We start from the raw sequence: 17230 nt of genomic DNA on the forward strand, positions 1-17230 counted from the left end.
AATAAAATTACAGAATAATGCATACAACTCTCCAAAGATGCTGCTAATGACAGAGAACCTTTGTCTACTGTGTTTAGAAGCAGGGAAGATGAGAACAAAAATATGTGCGAACATAAAGAAATGAATCTTTTATTTGGCTCTGTTGGTTTTGGGATGTTTAAAATAGGCCTTTTTGTCCTCTAAAACCAATTGTTCATCTTGGTTTCCAACATTAGTTGCAAAAGTTCAGTTTTACACATGGATTTTCTGTCTTGTTTATGCATATTGTAGAATTTGTATGATCTTGATAGGTCCATTTTAGGACTGAATATTATTGCTTGATAAAATACTATACTTTTGTGTATTTTCATATTCGTATGAATGTTTTATTGTCATTTTTGAATATGGGGGTAGTAACTTTTTAAATGATCGTAGAATAATTCCATAAGAAGTAATTTTACTAGGTGTATAAATTGGTTACTTGGAATAATAACGCTAGATCATCATAAAAGGGGCTTCATAAATAAAATGTTATCTGTTTTTTTTGTTGTTTTACTAACAATAGATGTGAGTTTAGTTACCTTGGGCACTTCATATGTACTTATTACCATGACTGTTATTATTTATTGCAGCTTTCAAACTTCCTAGAAGTTGTAGACTCTGAGCTGCAACAGGGCAAGAAGTATTGAAGTACTTGACTATTCTGGAAAAGGATAGAGAATTCATATACTGCACATTAAATTTCCTTGTAGTGATTACAAGAAGGGAAGCTAGGAAGAGAAAAAGAAGTAGGGAAGGAACTCAAGATTGGAAGGAAGGTCCCTTTCAGTGATGCTGAATAAGCATACAATTCAGGGAAGATTTTTCTATCTCTGTTATGTTTCAGCTTTTTCTGTTATATATCAATATGAGTCACTGCATATCTTTTATAGTAAAAGTATTCTGAGGTTATATTTCTAAACTGAATATCACCCATGCCAGTGATTTGAATAAGATAGTTAGCATTTGGATGAAAAAAAAAATAGTTTATAGGTTTTGTTGTTGCTATAATCTTTAATGCCAAAATTGCTAATAAAAAAATAACTGAAATATACCACTGAATATTGTCTTGAGTTGTAGTTACTGATGCTGCTGCAGAGAAATAGGTGTTGCAGTATGAGGAATAGTTTAGTAAATTGGAAGGAAAAAGCACCATCATGTAAATTTCTGATGCACTTTAAAGGCAAAACAGTGCTAGAAGTCGTGGCAAAGAGACACAAAAGTAGAAAATGCCTTTCAAGGCTTATAAAGGGGCTATTAGAAAGTCGAGAGGTTTTTGCTGCAGAGCTTCTGCTTTCACTAAACAGTTTACTTCTGGAAATAAATACATGATCTATCACCATAAATAGACAACAGACATTTCCTTGGGACCTTGATGGAAGTGTTTCTTTTTCTTTGTGACAATGCCTTTAAGCTACTTGCTGTTATTTAAGACTCAACCTCTCTTTTTTCTATCGCTCTTTTTTTTTTGTTGTTGTTATTTAATTATGTTAATCTTCAAAGACTGTAGTAGCAGTAGTGGGAGAATGAAAAGAGGGTCAAGAGGTATTAAGTTTTAAAAGAAATTACAATTTTTACTAATTGTCATAGCAACAAAGGAGATGTGGGGAATAATGGTACCTAGCAAGGAGGCAAAGGAGTGGAAGACACGTCTGAGCTGTTCTGTGGCATTGGGCAGACCAGTTTTGAAGTATTTTTGTTTTACTATAAATGTACATGTTTTCAGAAAAATATTAATGTTAGGACAGATCTTGGAAGCAAACTACTGCTCCTCTTCTTGGATGTACTATTATGCATTCCTGAATCTGTATCTGTGGAGCAACTGTTTGCAAGTCAGTATTCTTCCTTGGTAGTGGATAAGGAGAAGAAAGAGGCTGCTGATCTGACAGAATAGACACATTTCTTCTAGCAGCTAGAGAAACTCCCTCTGTCAAGTGTTCATTTGTACGTATAAAGGAGCCCTACATACAAACTTTCTGATCTTAGTTCATGTCACCTGGTGGAGTTGCTTCAGCTTAGAAGATGAGGCCTAATATAGTGAATCACTGTATTTTCTACTGATTGCAGACAGTCTCCCAAGATTTCCACCCGTGCATGATTGCACAAGGTGTAGCATATATATATCCAATTAGAATGAAACCATGCTCATTACTATCGCTACGGAGAAGATCAAAGGATGTTTAGCATGGCTAACAATATGGATTAATTTGGTTGACTGTGATATATAAAATAATGTTAAGGAACAAGCCTGTATATTTCATCTTTTTTGCTGCTTATCAGTACTGACATGAAAAGCTTTTAGAAGTTTAAAATTGCAGGCATTTTTCTTCTGGACTTTTTCAGTGGAATGCTTTTATTTATAAAACAACGTAGAAATGAAATAAGTTGTACATTCTCTGAGTATATATTATTTTGACTGACTAGTAGTGTCTAAATTAAGTGAACAATAAGTTCTTCCATTGTTTAGATGCTATTTTGTTACATTAATCTATTCTTAACTTGACGTAATCGCAGAATTGCAAGATTTGGAGGGACCTCCCAGAGATGGAGTCCAAGCCCCCTCCTAAAAAGCATGTTCCCTCCCATAGGTCACATAGGTAGGTGTCTAGACGAGTCTTGAATATCTCCACAAGGAGGCTCTGTAATCCTTCTGGGAAAACTGTTGCAGTGCTCGATCACCCTTACTGTAAAGAAGTTCTTCTGCATGTTTGTATGGATAACCATCGATTCTCCTTCTGGAAAAACAGTTGGACTAGAGGTACTTCAGTCATGTCTCTTAGAACAGAAAACAAATTCTAGTAGTGCCTTGCTGCTTATATTTTGTGAAGTATTTGGCTACTATCACATTAACCCTAAATGACATTTTCAGTCTTGAGTACTCCACAAGCCCCAACAGTGATTTAGAAGAGACTTAAGTTTTTGGCTATCTATAACACTGAGCAGTGCATGTTGTCTTGCTTTGGTTTAATACAGAGAAACTTTTTTTTTTTTTTTTTAATTAAGCTAGTTTTTCTTTGGCTTTGTTACCTGCTAACATAAATCCAGACAAGAAAGGTGTGTGTCAGTGTAGGTATTGGGTACCATAACCTGACACAATGCATCTATATCCTGTATTCTATGTAGTTACTATGCTTATGTACTGGATTGTAATAAGTAATTTGGTTATTGAAAGTCTGCATTATGTTGGCTTGAAGAAAATAGTTTCTATGAAGAAGGCTTGCCGGCAGCTCTCTGATAAAAGGAATAAGATGTTCTGTGTTAGATGCAACTGAAACAGTCGTGATGCATACAGCACTGCTTGTTCATTGTTGGGAGATTTCTACACTTGACAATTATTACTTTCTGTGCTTGGTATCTGTAAATATAAGAAGAGCATTAACAATGGGTTCTGCATTTCAGAAGAGGTATTCTTATGCTAGTGGAAAGCAAGCGAGATGATGCAAGAGGTCCTTGTATTGCCTATATGTTGTTTTTGAAAGAGTGGAAAATAGAATTTAAAGAAATTATTACTCAAAAGAGTTGAATAAATGTAAGCTTTGTGTGTGAATAGGAACTGACATCTGTTATGGGGGAAAAATACTTGAAAGAATTAGAAGGAACATGAAAAAGTATGGTTGGAACTGAAGTCATAAAGGGCTTTTGCTAGTTTGCGGTATAATGCTGTTATGTTTCTTTGCTTTTCCTACAGCAGGATATCTGTAGGGATCTCTAGCCCCCAAAAGCAGCTTGATGCACTGAAACAATCACCTGATCTTTTCCATTCTGAAAACCAGCGTTTGATTTAGATTTGAATGGGGAACATAAGGCATGTGTGTAGTGCCAATGTATTGTGGACAAGTCCAATGTGTATTTTCCTCTGTGAATGACCAAAGAATCATGCTTGTTCTGTTATCACTTCAAGATTTTCAAACAAAATGCTACCTGCAGAATGCAGGTCCTACCTTGGTTTAGAGAAAATCATCAGTGTCATGATATTATCATGTCAGAAGAAATGCACTACATACACCTGATGTTATATGATAGTGCTAATTTCCCTTACTTCAAAGCATTTTCCTTTTAATCATATCATACTAATTATAGATTCTTGATCATAGAATAAAAACATTAATGGGAGGAAAATGTAACCTGTTTTCGTCCCTTGAGTACAACAAATTTAGATTGATAGAGACTGGAGAAAATGATAGCCTGTTCTCCTTCTTTTCCATAGTCAGGAGAGGGACTAGAGAAAATGATTACCTCAGATGATTGCAAACACAGTAAATCACAAAAAGAGACTGGGGACCCAAGGAGCCACACCACATAGTCAGGCTTTCTTCTCTGTCACTGTAAGCCTTTATTGTTCACACGAATACTTCAAAATTCATGAATTGATTGATCATACCTGGATTTTCCAGTAATTCTGTACTTGTGTCTCTTTATGCCTTAGATGAACAGAACTATAGATCTCTGTTTAGTTAGAGCAGATACTGATTAGAATTCCAAAATTTAATGAGAAACAGCTACTGATAATTTTGTGTTCTGCTTGCTTCTGTATTGTTTTGTTTGTTTTTCCCTCTTTAGATATTCAAGATCCTGAGAAACAGAGAATAGTGACAAATACATCTCTATTTGGCCAAGTATTTTGTACTGTTTTCTCTCTAGTCAAATGTAAATAGAAGAATTTCCTGGAGCAAATTCTTAAACTTATTTTCCAGGTTTGATTGTGCAAAAGGGATTTAGACTCATCTGTTTAAATACTTTTGCTTATTTGTTTTGTTTTTATTAGGATGTTTTGAATAATTTGGGTTCCTGTGAGTTAGATGAAGATGACCTAATGCTTGATTTGGAGTTCCTAGAAGAGCAACATCACCATCGTACTGGTAAGACTGAGAAATATTGGATATCTTCAAAGAGATGTTACTATTCTAGAAAGACGAAATCTGGAAATGTGTTCAATACAATTACTTGGAAATAACAGAGTCATTTCCTTAGAAAGGTAGGGAGCAGTATGCATTTATTAGTTTGATTTGTAAATACCTGTGCCTTTTGACAGAAAGGTACTCTTTAACATTGCTTTTTGCCTTCATGTGGTCAATTATTAAATGGAATTATTCTGTACCTGTAAAAATTTCTTGTAACTACACAGCACCAAAGGCAGACTCGCTTAGTTTTCTAGATATTTAGAGTGACTTCTGCCACAGAGTGTTGCAAAACAAACAAACACAAAAAAAACTATTGCTGATACAATTGTAACTTGATTTCGTGCCTGCTGGAATAACATGCTTCAAATAAGGAGGCCTTGACTTGAGTGTAACATGATTGCTTTCGTGCACTGCATTGATTAATAGCAATAGCCATGGTGAACTCTCAATGTGTTCAAAAGAATTTTAGAACAGATTTTCCCAAGCTCTTGGTAAATAAGGGCACTTGCAGTAGGGAATCTTGCCTTCCTTTTTCCATAAGCAAGTAAGTCCCAGTAACTCCAAAAGACTCAAGGAGCATAAAACATGTGAGATTTATGCTTGATCACAATGTAGAGCTCTGAGTTTGTACTCCATTGTGATGCTTCCTATGACAGTGACATGCTTCTTATGACGGTGACATGACAGTGACACTGTCACAATAACAATGACCCTTGCTTTCACTTGCTATTTTCTAACCCTTTCTTTCTCCATCCACAAATGTATGTATCCCTACTGTACATTTATGGAGACTCAGGCGGAAGAGGAGTTTCTGACAGTTATTCCTGCAGGCGTGCAATGTCTTCAGTTCTGCTCTCTCTTTTGCTGCACATTTATGCAGGAAATTATTATAGATATAGCATTGCTGATTGAATTGTACTCCTGTTTCCATTTTTCTCTGCATGATAGTTCTATGATGTTTGTATTTAACCACTGTGTTGTGCCACTGTAAGCCTGTTTACATATCTATTTAAAGGAAAAGACAAAGACACTTGTCTCATTATATTTGATAAAAAGAAGAGTAGTATAGAGGGCTGTAAAAGCAATATTTGTAATCCTGAATAACTTGTTTCCTTAATAATTGAGAGCTAAAAAGTTTGAGGATAAAACTAACTCAAAAGTCATTTAAACCAGGAGTGAGTAATGCTACTATGGGGTTATAGAAAGTGAACACATGGGTGAAGAAACGTGGATTGAAAAAACAAAACAAAACAAAACACCTTTTTATAAGAAATCATAGTGCTTAAATGTGATTAATTCCTGGGCCCACTGTGGACAAGTTAACTGGAAGAATCATTTTCCATAAATAATATTCTCTAGCATGTGCTTTGCCTTGTTTGTATTTTGTTACTTTGCGTACATTCGTTGCTTCAAAAGTAATGCCTCCTATTTATTTCCATGGAAACTACAGCAGATAGAAAGAACCACGTAAATATTTGATAGAGCAAATTCTTATCCACAAAATGCTATTTTTTGAACATAGTCATTACTATTAGCTATGTATCTTTTATTTATTTTTTTTTTTATACCAACGATAAACAAGAACCTACATTCCATGCTCATAAAAATCTACATGAACGTCTGGAACATAGCATGTTTTTTCACTGTCACCACTGCTGAAGCACACCATCCACCACATCACTGTGCTCGTATCCACTGTTTCATCTCCATAAACGTTCAGCAAGCATTGATAAATATTAATGGTTGCCATTTTTTCTGCATGGAGTACTTAAATTCCATACTTTTGCTACCTCTGCACTTCCATTGCCAGACACCATTATATCAGTCTGCCCCTCTACTGCAATTTGTCACATGGCAACAAAATGTAAGGGAATACTGTTTGTAAGATTCATTCTCTATTGCCATACTACCAACTGATGTTGTTGTAGCCAACGTAATAGTATAGGTGGCATTGCATTCAGAGCAGCCCTTGTATTTATAAAGCTCTGAATTAATGGTGACAGAATAGTTATGTCCATTGCATTATTGTAAAACATTTGCAGCAGCCTGTGGAAAAGCTAAGATCATAATGCTTGACATTATTCTTGATGGAAAAGTAATTTCAGTGGAGATGTGATATGATATGTAATCTTTCTACTCTTGGCTCGTTATCCAGAGCTATTTTAATTCTTTGAGTATATACACCATCTGAAAACAGGAGTTGATAATTTACGTAGTATTTGATATTAGTTGATTTTTTGGACTTGTAAAAGCTTCCTTAAGGCAATGGGCTTGATTATTAGTCTATGGCTTGCTTCACCAAAAATTATTGAAGACAATCCCAGACATACAGACCTGTGAACCTCATTTTCTCTGCTGGCACGTACTGCCCATGTTATATAGACTTCAGCAACACATGTTTATGTTCATAACAAGTTCATTAAGTTCCTCTCCTACATAAAAGGGTCTTTATGTTTGACATTCCCATGAGTGTTGTACTGTAGTTGTGATCAGGTGGAAGTTACTGCATATACTTTTTTCTCTTATCAAAATGGGAGCATTGATTAGTATAAAAATATGACATGAACGTTAAAAAAAAATGCTGTTTTTTGCATAGTAATCTTAACTTTGTCTTCCTGAAGCCTAACTTACCAATGCTACTGTGAATGTAGTGCAATAAAAATCCTATTATGCTCCACATAATGATTCTGATCATAGCATTTATTAGGTTAGGGCCATCGGTCTTAGTTTTATTACGATTTACTTGTGCCCCACTGCTACACTTGGCCTCCTTATGAGAAAATCTGTGGGGAATGACTTTAATGGGAAATGTTCCAAGAGAAGTTCAGCTTGGTAATTTAACAAATATGTTGAAATATGATGAGATGTAATTGGAAAAAGAGTTTAGTTCCTTCTCTTACTGAGAGATAGCTAATGAATCAGTTAAGTTCCCATTCTTCAAGAGCCTAAAATAATCTCTAAGATGACAAATTGTATGGGTACAATCATCACATCTTGACTCAAATATCCAAAATGTTTCTTGGTTAGGAGGCTGTATGCAGCTAGCTGTAACATTGAAACATAGCAATTCTCAAGTGTAACACTACACTTAGTAAATTTGATCTTTTGTTTAATGGCAGATTGACTCTAACCTGTCATTAGGAGGTCCAGGTTTTTAAAGACATGTTAGTTAAACCGTGATTCACGAGTGCTTCTGTTTTTTTTTATCTGCTGTTATTGAAAGGAAGAGTAGTTGTTAGGATGAGGATATGTCTTGGATTTTTCTGCTGAAGTCGACAGTGAGTTGATAGTTTAATGAAACAACTATGATTTATTGATCTTAATTTTGGTGACTGTTTTTGAGTAGAAAATGAAATGCTGTTGGAAGAATTTCTGGAAGAAATTTGTACTTAGGAATGCATTTTAAAAGAGGAGAAACTAATTGGCAGGATAGAGAACATTGCTCTGTAAAGCAAAGCTGTGTATGAATTAAAACGTAGAAAAAGAGATTTTTTGCGCCCTCCCCTCTCTCCCCTTCCCCCCCCCCCCTTTTTTTTTCCCTTTTAAAAATAATAATAATTATTCTTTTCCCCAGATAAATTTTTGTGTTCTTGTCTGTTCTCTGGTTGCCCTTCCAGACTATCTTCATGAAGTACGATTCCTGCAGGAAGGCACTATGAACTGTGATTAGTATTAGAAATTGAAATAAATAAATAAAAATTCCTTAACTTTTTAATTTAACATCTATGGAGATGTTCAAGGTCAGGTTGGATGGGGCCCTGGACAGCCTTATTTAGTTGCTGGCAACTCTGCCCACAGCAGGAGTTTGGAACTGGATGACCTTTGAAGTCTCTTGCAGCCCCAGCCATTCTGTCTGAAGATTTGCAAACCTGATTTGCAAATGCTTCTACCTTGAATGTAAAGTTCTGTGTTCTGCAGGACTTACCATGGCCTTGCAACTCTGGAATCCTTCATTTGTGACCTTCTCTCCTTTAGTGTGTATTAATTTACTGCTTTTGCTTCTGTTTTTAAGCCTACATTGCTGGGAAAGAGATTATAGATGGAGACATTTTATTGTCCCACCTAACAATTGCTTTGAAATTTATTAAAATAACATTTATGTATACTTGGTGAATTGAGAGCTCTACTCCTTACAAATGCAGAATATTAATCAGCTAGATTCACTGAGGTTTTCTCATACTGTTCTTGAGCTGGAATGCTTAAGAGTAAACATAGTATGACATACGTGATGAGACTTGAGGGGGCTTTTTTATTACTCTAAGTAAATTAGTCTTTTAAAATATACTGCAGTGTTGATTTTTTTGTTGTAAAATAATTAAGTTAGTGGTTTCTATAGCGGGAAACTGTGACCTGCTTATAGAAAGTGACAGCAGTAATTTAACCTTATTCATTTTTGTTTTCCCTGTTGAAACATGATTTGATTCCAAGTTATTGATTAATCAAATATATAATGAAGACCTTTATCTTCAGTGATATAAGCAGAATATGAAGGAATATAAGAATATAAGGAGAATCCATTAGTGTGGTAGGTACACATTTATGTGGATGAGGTTTGCTTATGTTGTGCATAGCTTATTGAAAAAAAACAAATATTTTGTTGTCTTGCTCTGTTGTTTTAATAGTTACCAGTATATAGCAGTAAATAGCTACCTTCTACAATAACTTAAAAATGTATAGCCAATGAGGGTCACGTGATTTTTTCACTATCTGCCATACATGTCATCAAAGTTGTCCTGCTACATTTTTTTTTCTTCCCACAAAGACATCTGTGCATACCTGGGATGTACAGTGAGCAGCTCAGCAGATGTTAGTAAGAGCTGGTGGTACTGGATGTACATGTGTGCTCACCTCTGCTTTGGGCTCTGGAGCACACAGTGTCTGTTGCAGAGTGCAGTATTGATTAGCTGTGCATCCAGACTGGTCTGTTGCATCCATCACATTGCTACCTGAGTGCTTGCTGAATAGTTTTGAAAAATGCAGTTCAGTGTAGTTTTGGGAAGAGATTTGTCTTCAGTCAGAGCTTTAGCCATTTCCAATTTAGTACCTTGGCCTCATCCGTAAAGCAGTGATCCAATATACATTAAAAGCATAGCTACATCATCTCTAACGTATTCCTGAAATGATATTATTTGTCTTACTGGAAGAATTACATTAACATGGGAATATGAAAGTATACTTCAGCGTTGATTTAAATATTTTTCAGCTCTTCAAAAACAAAACAATAACAAAAAGCCAACAAAACTAAACACTTTCAGACATAGGGGACATTTTGTTCAAACTTAAGTTTCTAACAAACACTGTCTTTTTATGTGAATGAGAAACTATACATGCTTCGATGAGATGACATCTGAAATGATGACAGTGGCTCTGATGGTCCATATATATATATATATATGTATATGTATGTATTCTTTTACTAATGGATATGCAGAAAGGAGGATTCTTGGTGTAGTTTTGTGTTAATATAACTGTAAGGAATGAGTTTGTAAACCTCATATAGAAATTTCTCTCATATAGCACATGTTCCTGTAGACGTGATGTAACTATAAGAAAATTAAGTAGACATTCTTCATGTATAAATTGTAATGATGTGACATCGTGCTGTTTAGCATTGGAAGTTATGTGTGGGACAAGGCACATATCAGTGAGATAATTAGAACCAAATGACTCTACCTTTGCCATAATTCTTCTCTGGATACGCTAGTAAGATCAACACCACAGAGTGTTGGGCTGGAGTCTCTATCATAGCATAAACATTAAGGATTCTTATGAAAAAATAATCCTATGTATGTATTTGTTATGAATTTGGCAGATTACTGTATCAGTTTTGCAGACATCTGAAAATAAGGTAGATACAACATTTTGATTTTTTAGATGAATTTATGAGTGAAACATTAAGGTTAGAGGTCAAATTATTTACAGCATATCAGATTGTCATCTATTAATAACATAATGATGTTATTTATTAGCAACTTCCTCAATAAACATGCAGTGTACTTGTTTTGTGGAAAAGAAAACAAATTTTTATGGTATTTCCTTTCATTCTAGATAGCCTGCGGGCCAATTGCTGTCAGTACCCAGCCAAACCTTAGTGCTGGTGTAATGACCCAGTGATATTAATAAGGTTGTTGCTGAGTTATTCTGAATGTGATGAACAAGCTGTGTGTAAATTCTGTGGATGGTTGGAGCTCCTTCTGTGTCTATTAATTAAATGTTCTAATTATTTTTATTAATTTTCATGGAGAGTAGGGTCGCTTAAGCCAAACTGCAATCTCTGCTTTTGTTTGTTTGGTTGGTTTTGTTTCTTGACAAACAGTGGGAGAAATACAGACGCTATTAAAAAGTACAGAAAAACTCCATGCTGGTAGTGGGTCATTAACAGTCATAGTTAGAAACTGTAAACTCAAAAAAAAAAAAAGAAAAAAAAAAAAAAGAAAAAAATCACAGCATTAAGCAACTATCAGTTTAAAATGTTTTGTCTGAAATGTTGAGTTGCAAATGCACCTAGTTCACAAATAACAGGAGGCGTATAAGCATAGACATCTAGCTGTGCCTCCCTCAGAATGTATTTAAATTGTGCTTGAGGTGTTATGGATAATTGGCCTGTGCTGAGCACCATTAGTGGGTCCTGGGAAATATTCAGCATGCTGAGCAAATAGTACTTTTAGGTTTTGTGTGTGTGTGTGTGTGTGTGTGTGTGTGTGTGTGTGTGTGTGTGTGTGTGTGTGAAGAGGGGCAAATGACCAATATTTTCAACTGGTGAGTGTAAGTTAAGTTACTTTCTGGCTAGAAATTTTATTACTGATATGTACCTGTAAATCCTGTTCACTTAAATGAAGCAGTTAGAAGACCAGCATCACAGAAATGAAACCAATAATTTAAATGCCATGAACTTTTTGTACCACAAATAGACAATAAAGGCTAAAGATCACAGTCTTGACCTCCAGAGTTGTGAAGGAGTACTTTGAGTGAGATGCATTTGCATGGTTATCATGAAGCAATTAGAATTAGAACCTGTATCTCAATTTCCTGCTCTTTTGTAATTATAGTGTGACATTTAGTTACAAATCCTTGTTTATATTGGTATGCTCAGCCATCACTGATTGAAAGAACCAGGATGGTAATTAAATTAGGCATACGGCCTTCTTTCATTTCTTTGATTTTATACATATATTGAAATGAAACATCTTATTTAATAGTGTCTGCAGGCAGAAAATAAATGCAATATTAAGCATTATGACAAATCAAAGCATATTGTTATTTATAGCAATTCTACATTTTTAGATGACGAAGTGTAAGCAGTATGCTAAGTGATGTTTTTCTGTCCCGCTTTGCGAGTTTGCAAAGATCTGGAATGGTTCTTTTGCCAAAATGGAAATGTGATGAGAACTTTAGAGAGGCGCATGCTGTTTCCTTGTTTTTTTTTGTTGTTTTTTTTTTTTTGGTGAATATAACAAAAATTTAGAGGCTAAGCATAACAATTATGAACTCAAAATTATTCTGCAGAACAGCCATAATTCAACTGTGAAAAAGCTGTAAACTCCGCACCTATTCATCAGCTTTTCCTACTTAAAGATCAGGTGAGACTGTTCCTAGAAAGTGTGAGGGATGATTTTTATGTTTTAAGTATTTGTCTCTTGGATCCTTAATGCTTCACTTTTATGTGTGAAAAAGAAGGACACTGTAATACTTCAAACTTGAGTCTGGCATTCCTGGTTTGAGCTTGAGGTTTTTGATGCATGTTTCCAGTGCTACCTTGGGCTGGTCACTTAATACATGTAATGTATCTCAGGTAGTACCCTCAGTATTCACAGTAAAATCATAGAATCGCTCAGGTTGGAAAAGAAGATCGAGTCCAACCATGACCTAACCATACTACCCTAACTACCCTCTGAGCAGTGATTTGAGATGAGAGAGCTGCTCAGATACTGTTGGGATGAAGTTATGTTAATAACTATTTCATGCCATCTTTAGAGACCAGTTAAATTTTGTGCTTTTTCATACTTTATTCCAGGAAGTGAAGCAGACATTAGCACTGTTAGCATGTTTGCTAGTTAATCGTGTTATTTTTGTCTTTCCTTCTGCTAAAGAAATGCCATAGCAAAACACAAGCTTTTTATAACAGGAGCAAAAGACACTGAAAAAGCTTAGCACACTTAGCAACTGGAGTCTAGGCTTGAAAATAAATGACTTTTTAAATCTTTCCAAAGTTGTACTTACCATCCGTCATTACTCAAAGATTGAGTCATATCTGCAGGAGTTTTTGAAAATATTAGTTGACTCTGTCTGCCTTGTACCAGAGTCTCTTTGTCATGAGACAGCATGTCATGTCTTCTTTGCCCCTGTGAAAGCAGACAGTTGATATTGTTTGGATTTTGTCAATATTCATTTCTATTTTTACCTTCAACTTCTTTTGAGAAGGAAAGAATTCACAAGTGAGTGCCATGCAGATAGCTAACCTCTAAGATTTGTTGCAGCCTAGTTTCAGTTTAAGGAGGCTCAGCAGGTATAAAAGGCTTTGGAGTTTGGTCTGTGGTACAGAGACTTTGTGAGAATGTTTTGATCTTCAAGGCTTTCTGAAGAAGCTTGTGCTTTTAACTGTATAGCTCAGCTAACTTTGCATAATATTGTTCACATGACATTCACAAATCATGTGTCTCTTTTAGACAAGAGAACAATTTGGGATGAGTTTGGAAAGATGACCTTGGAGGAATTTTTTGATTTTTGTCTTCTGTACCTTAAGTTGACTTAAAATTATTACTAAGTGAATAAATCCCGGCTCTCTTTGCTTCATTTATTTACACTCAATTTCAAAATTCTTACTTGAAAATCTTACTGCAGTCTACAACCTTAAAAAGAGTTTGTCAAAGCAACTCCTTGCCATCACTCCAACTGCTTCCATGAAAGATAGTAGATTCATGAAGTCTACTAGGGATAATATTACTGTTACTCTTGGTGAACAGCTTTTTTTTCCTGCTTATATAATGTAATATTTTTAAGATAGAGATTTGATTTCCAGTTAAGATTTGAAGGAAAGTGTGGTTGCAATTAAAACTATTCACTCAGAAAACAGTTTTTAGAACAAGCAACAAGTTCTCTATTGCAGAAGAGTTACCATGCATAATGTTGAGCTATGAGTGGCAAACGTGATACACTGAATCTGGGTGTTTGCATCACTTCTCTTTTTTTCACTGAACAATGAATATATCAGTTAAGTATTTAAAGAACTGTGGAAGCACGTGCTGGTCTGTGAAAAGATGTTTGCCTATGAAGATTTGCCTCCTTCAAAGAACATAGTCTGGTAGATGTGTAATTTGAAATTTTAATTTTTGCAATGTGAAAAATGTGTTTTTTTCACTGTTAACAATGGCAAAACTGAAATGCTTTTAGGTCTGTCCAAAAATGAGCATATTCCTGCATGCAATGTATTGCATAGTGAGGAAAAGAGTATGGTAGTTAATTTTGGTGACAAGTATTGTTTTAAGATTCACTTAAACTACTGTTAAAAAAGACACCTAAAAAAGGCTGAAAATTATTGTAGTGCTTAGCATAAGGATGTGTATTATTTGAGATTGCCTACTTCAGTGAAAAAGGAGGTTTTAATTAATGACAGAAGCCATGAACAAGCATAAACAGAGTTGCAAACTTGTGGCCAAAGGATAATGGAGGTGATGTCAATGACCAAAAGTCTCCAGTTACTAACTGATGGGCAATGAAAATGCTCTGGGTGAAGCTTTGGCACAGTGCCTAGACTGGAAGAAGCATGAATGTATGTGGCAGACAGGACAAACTGAAGGCATTTGACTGGGATGTGTTAGTGTTTTACATGTTCAATTTTTCTTGTACAAAGTCCTTAAAAAACAAACCAAACAAAAAACACCTGAAAAATAACCAAAACTTCTCAGAAATTGTGATTTGTCTTTCATATAACTGCTGAATCTGCAAGAGTGAGAAATGGAACAGAAAACAGATAGTAAATGAATGTAATTCTTTCCTGTTTGGAAGGTTAACATGTTCATTCTTTCTTTCCTATCTGAATATTTGCAGCCCTGCAGACATAGTTCACCTATTTATTTTTTTTTAGAAATGAAGATTAAAGTGGCTATCTTTGCAAATGTCACGACAACCACAGTGGCACCAATGCCTGAAGAATCTTGATTAATGGGAGTGTTGGTAGTGGAATTCTCTTTGTTAGAAAGATTGCGATTTTCCTGGTTGTCAAAACCCTGGGCAGTATAGTTAACCTGTTGAAGATCTTCCAGACTTGACCAATTTTTTTCTCACCGATTTATTTATTGAGGGGAAAAAAAAAAAAGCCATTTACCATAAAAATACACTTGTTTGGATGCTGAAAATCAGTCAGTAGATAAAATGAAAATACAGCTGTGTTGTAATATTATTTCTGTGCTTATTTCCCCAAACTGCTAATTTCACAGAAAGTAGTTTTGACAACCCTTACATTTTGTTCATGAATAAAACATGGCATAACTGTATTTCCAAGGCTTGATTTCATTGTTTTTTTTTTTGTTGTTGTTGTTGTTGTTGTTGTTGTTTTCCTATACTCAATCTTTATTTGTATGACTTTATTTGGAGTTTTTTTGCAGTGTTGGGAATTCAGCAAACTATATTCTTTAAACTTCTAGCTGTAACATTACTGACGCCATGTATTTGTTGTAGCTTTTCTTTTTCAGGCTAGGAAGACATAGATATGTTATTTAACCAGTCAGCGTGTACTAAATTAAATGCAAATAGCTCCCGATTCTGAGGACTTTCAGTCTAAACCCCTCAGCTTGCAAATACAACGTGCGTGTGTTTGCGTCTTGGTTTATTCTGAGCTGTTAGGAGCAAATCATATGAAGAAACCATGACTGTTACTGTGCATTGGAAGAGACAGTTTTTTTTGTGGAAGGAGGTCTGCAAAGCACAATGGACAGGACTGTACTGAGCTATTTTGTACAATCTCACACAGTGATATTTAGAAACTTAGTTATTGCATGTGGTAAATACTAGGGCTAAATAGATGGATGAAAGTAGAGAAATAGTGTTTGGAGGAAAAAAAAATGGTGTTGGAAAATCTAAGAGTTTCTCACAAAAAATAGCACCGTTTGGGACTAAGTTGCTTTATATTTGAGTTAGAATTAGACTTCAAAAAATTTTTCAGACTCTCTCTGCCTTCTGATACCTGCAGAAGTACTATTCCTTCAGTCTAGTCTTAAAAGAAGTCAACAGGTTGTATGAAATCGAAGATAAAGTTTTACAGATTGCAGACATTCTAAGTAGGAGCTAGCTGTAATATAAGCATGCTTGCTTTCTGTTCATACTGCTCTCCTTCTTCAAAGCAAGGGGGGGTATGGATAACAGTTGATGGAGAGCTGTGTTGCATGAGATATCAGGTCTCATGATATTTTTCACTCTTTCATAGCCTACAGGAAAACTGATGTTTGCTTCTTCTGTCATACTGGGATAATGAGCCCTTGAAACAGCACGGTGGCAGTGGCTAGAAGGATGGTAGAGGGAATGCTGTGAGACCAGTGGAGCTGACAAAAAAACCTGATCATTCTTTCAGTGTAAGAATTTGTATTTCCAGAATCTTAAAACTGTAAATAAAGATGTTTTCAGTCACGTAATGCTCCTCTTAAATACAAGTGAGAGGTTTTTCTTTCTTTTATAACTCATATTTAGTATATTTAGTATTTTCTCTCTTACGTATTAGCCAGCTTTCTGGAATATGAAGGAACCAATCTTAGCTTGCATATCAGTCAATTGATATGCTAGCCGATGAATTTCTTCTTTTGTAGATTCAGTTCATTGGAGATATGTCATGCAAATCTCTTATTTGTTGATCTTTAGTTTTCCTCCTGATCTAGTTCTGTTTGCTTCCCATTAAAAAGAAATATGTTTTGATGGACATCTTTCTGCTTTCCATTTATGTTCAAGTCACATATTCAGGTATGATGCAGACAACATGCATCTTTAAACATTCAGTTAGTTCTTGATTTTAAATAATAGTATATTCATTAAATACTCAGTTTTAAAGCTGTGAGTCAAAGATGGTAGCCCTTGTTCTTGTGCTAGCTTAAAAATCTATGTAGATAAGACGTTAATTAAATTTGCAAAATTTTTACTGACGGATCCTCTCTCTCAATAGACATCTGTTTTGTATGTTATGGAATAGATTCATCATGATTATTTATAAAACTAATTATATTTATAAACTATAAGCTACACATGATGGAGTTCACAGAACTCCATAGATATCAGCTTTCTTTATGTGTGGGGATGAACTTTTCCTGTATTTACTGCTACTAAAA

General features: G+C 35.1%; 1 protein-coding gene across 6 annotated transcripts in view; it reads left to right on the forward strand.

The window, feature by feature from the left end:
* The window catches only part of CCSER1 (coiled-coil serine rich protein 1), a 623472-nt gene that overhangs the window by 116895 nt on the left and 489347 nt on the right, over window positions 1–17230 (forward strand). For all 6 annotated transcript variants that reach the window (XM_085222271.1, XM_085222272.1, XM_085222270.1 and 3 more), the window contains one exon: window positions 4784–4877. In XM_085222271.1, the coding sequence (XP_085078397.1) occupies window positions 4784–4877 (94 nt within the window). The remainder of the gene's footprint in view (window positions 1–4783; window positions 4878–17230) is intronic.

This window comes from Meleagris gallopavo, chromosome 4, assembly GCF_905368555.1.
Source record: "Meleagris gallopavo chromosome 4, MGAL_WU_HG_1.1, whole genome shotgun sequence".
Taxonomy (NCBI): Eukaryota; Metazoa; Chordata; class Aves; order Galliformes; family Phasianidae; genus Meleagris; species Meleagris gallopavo.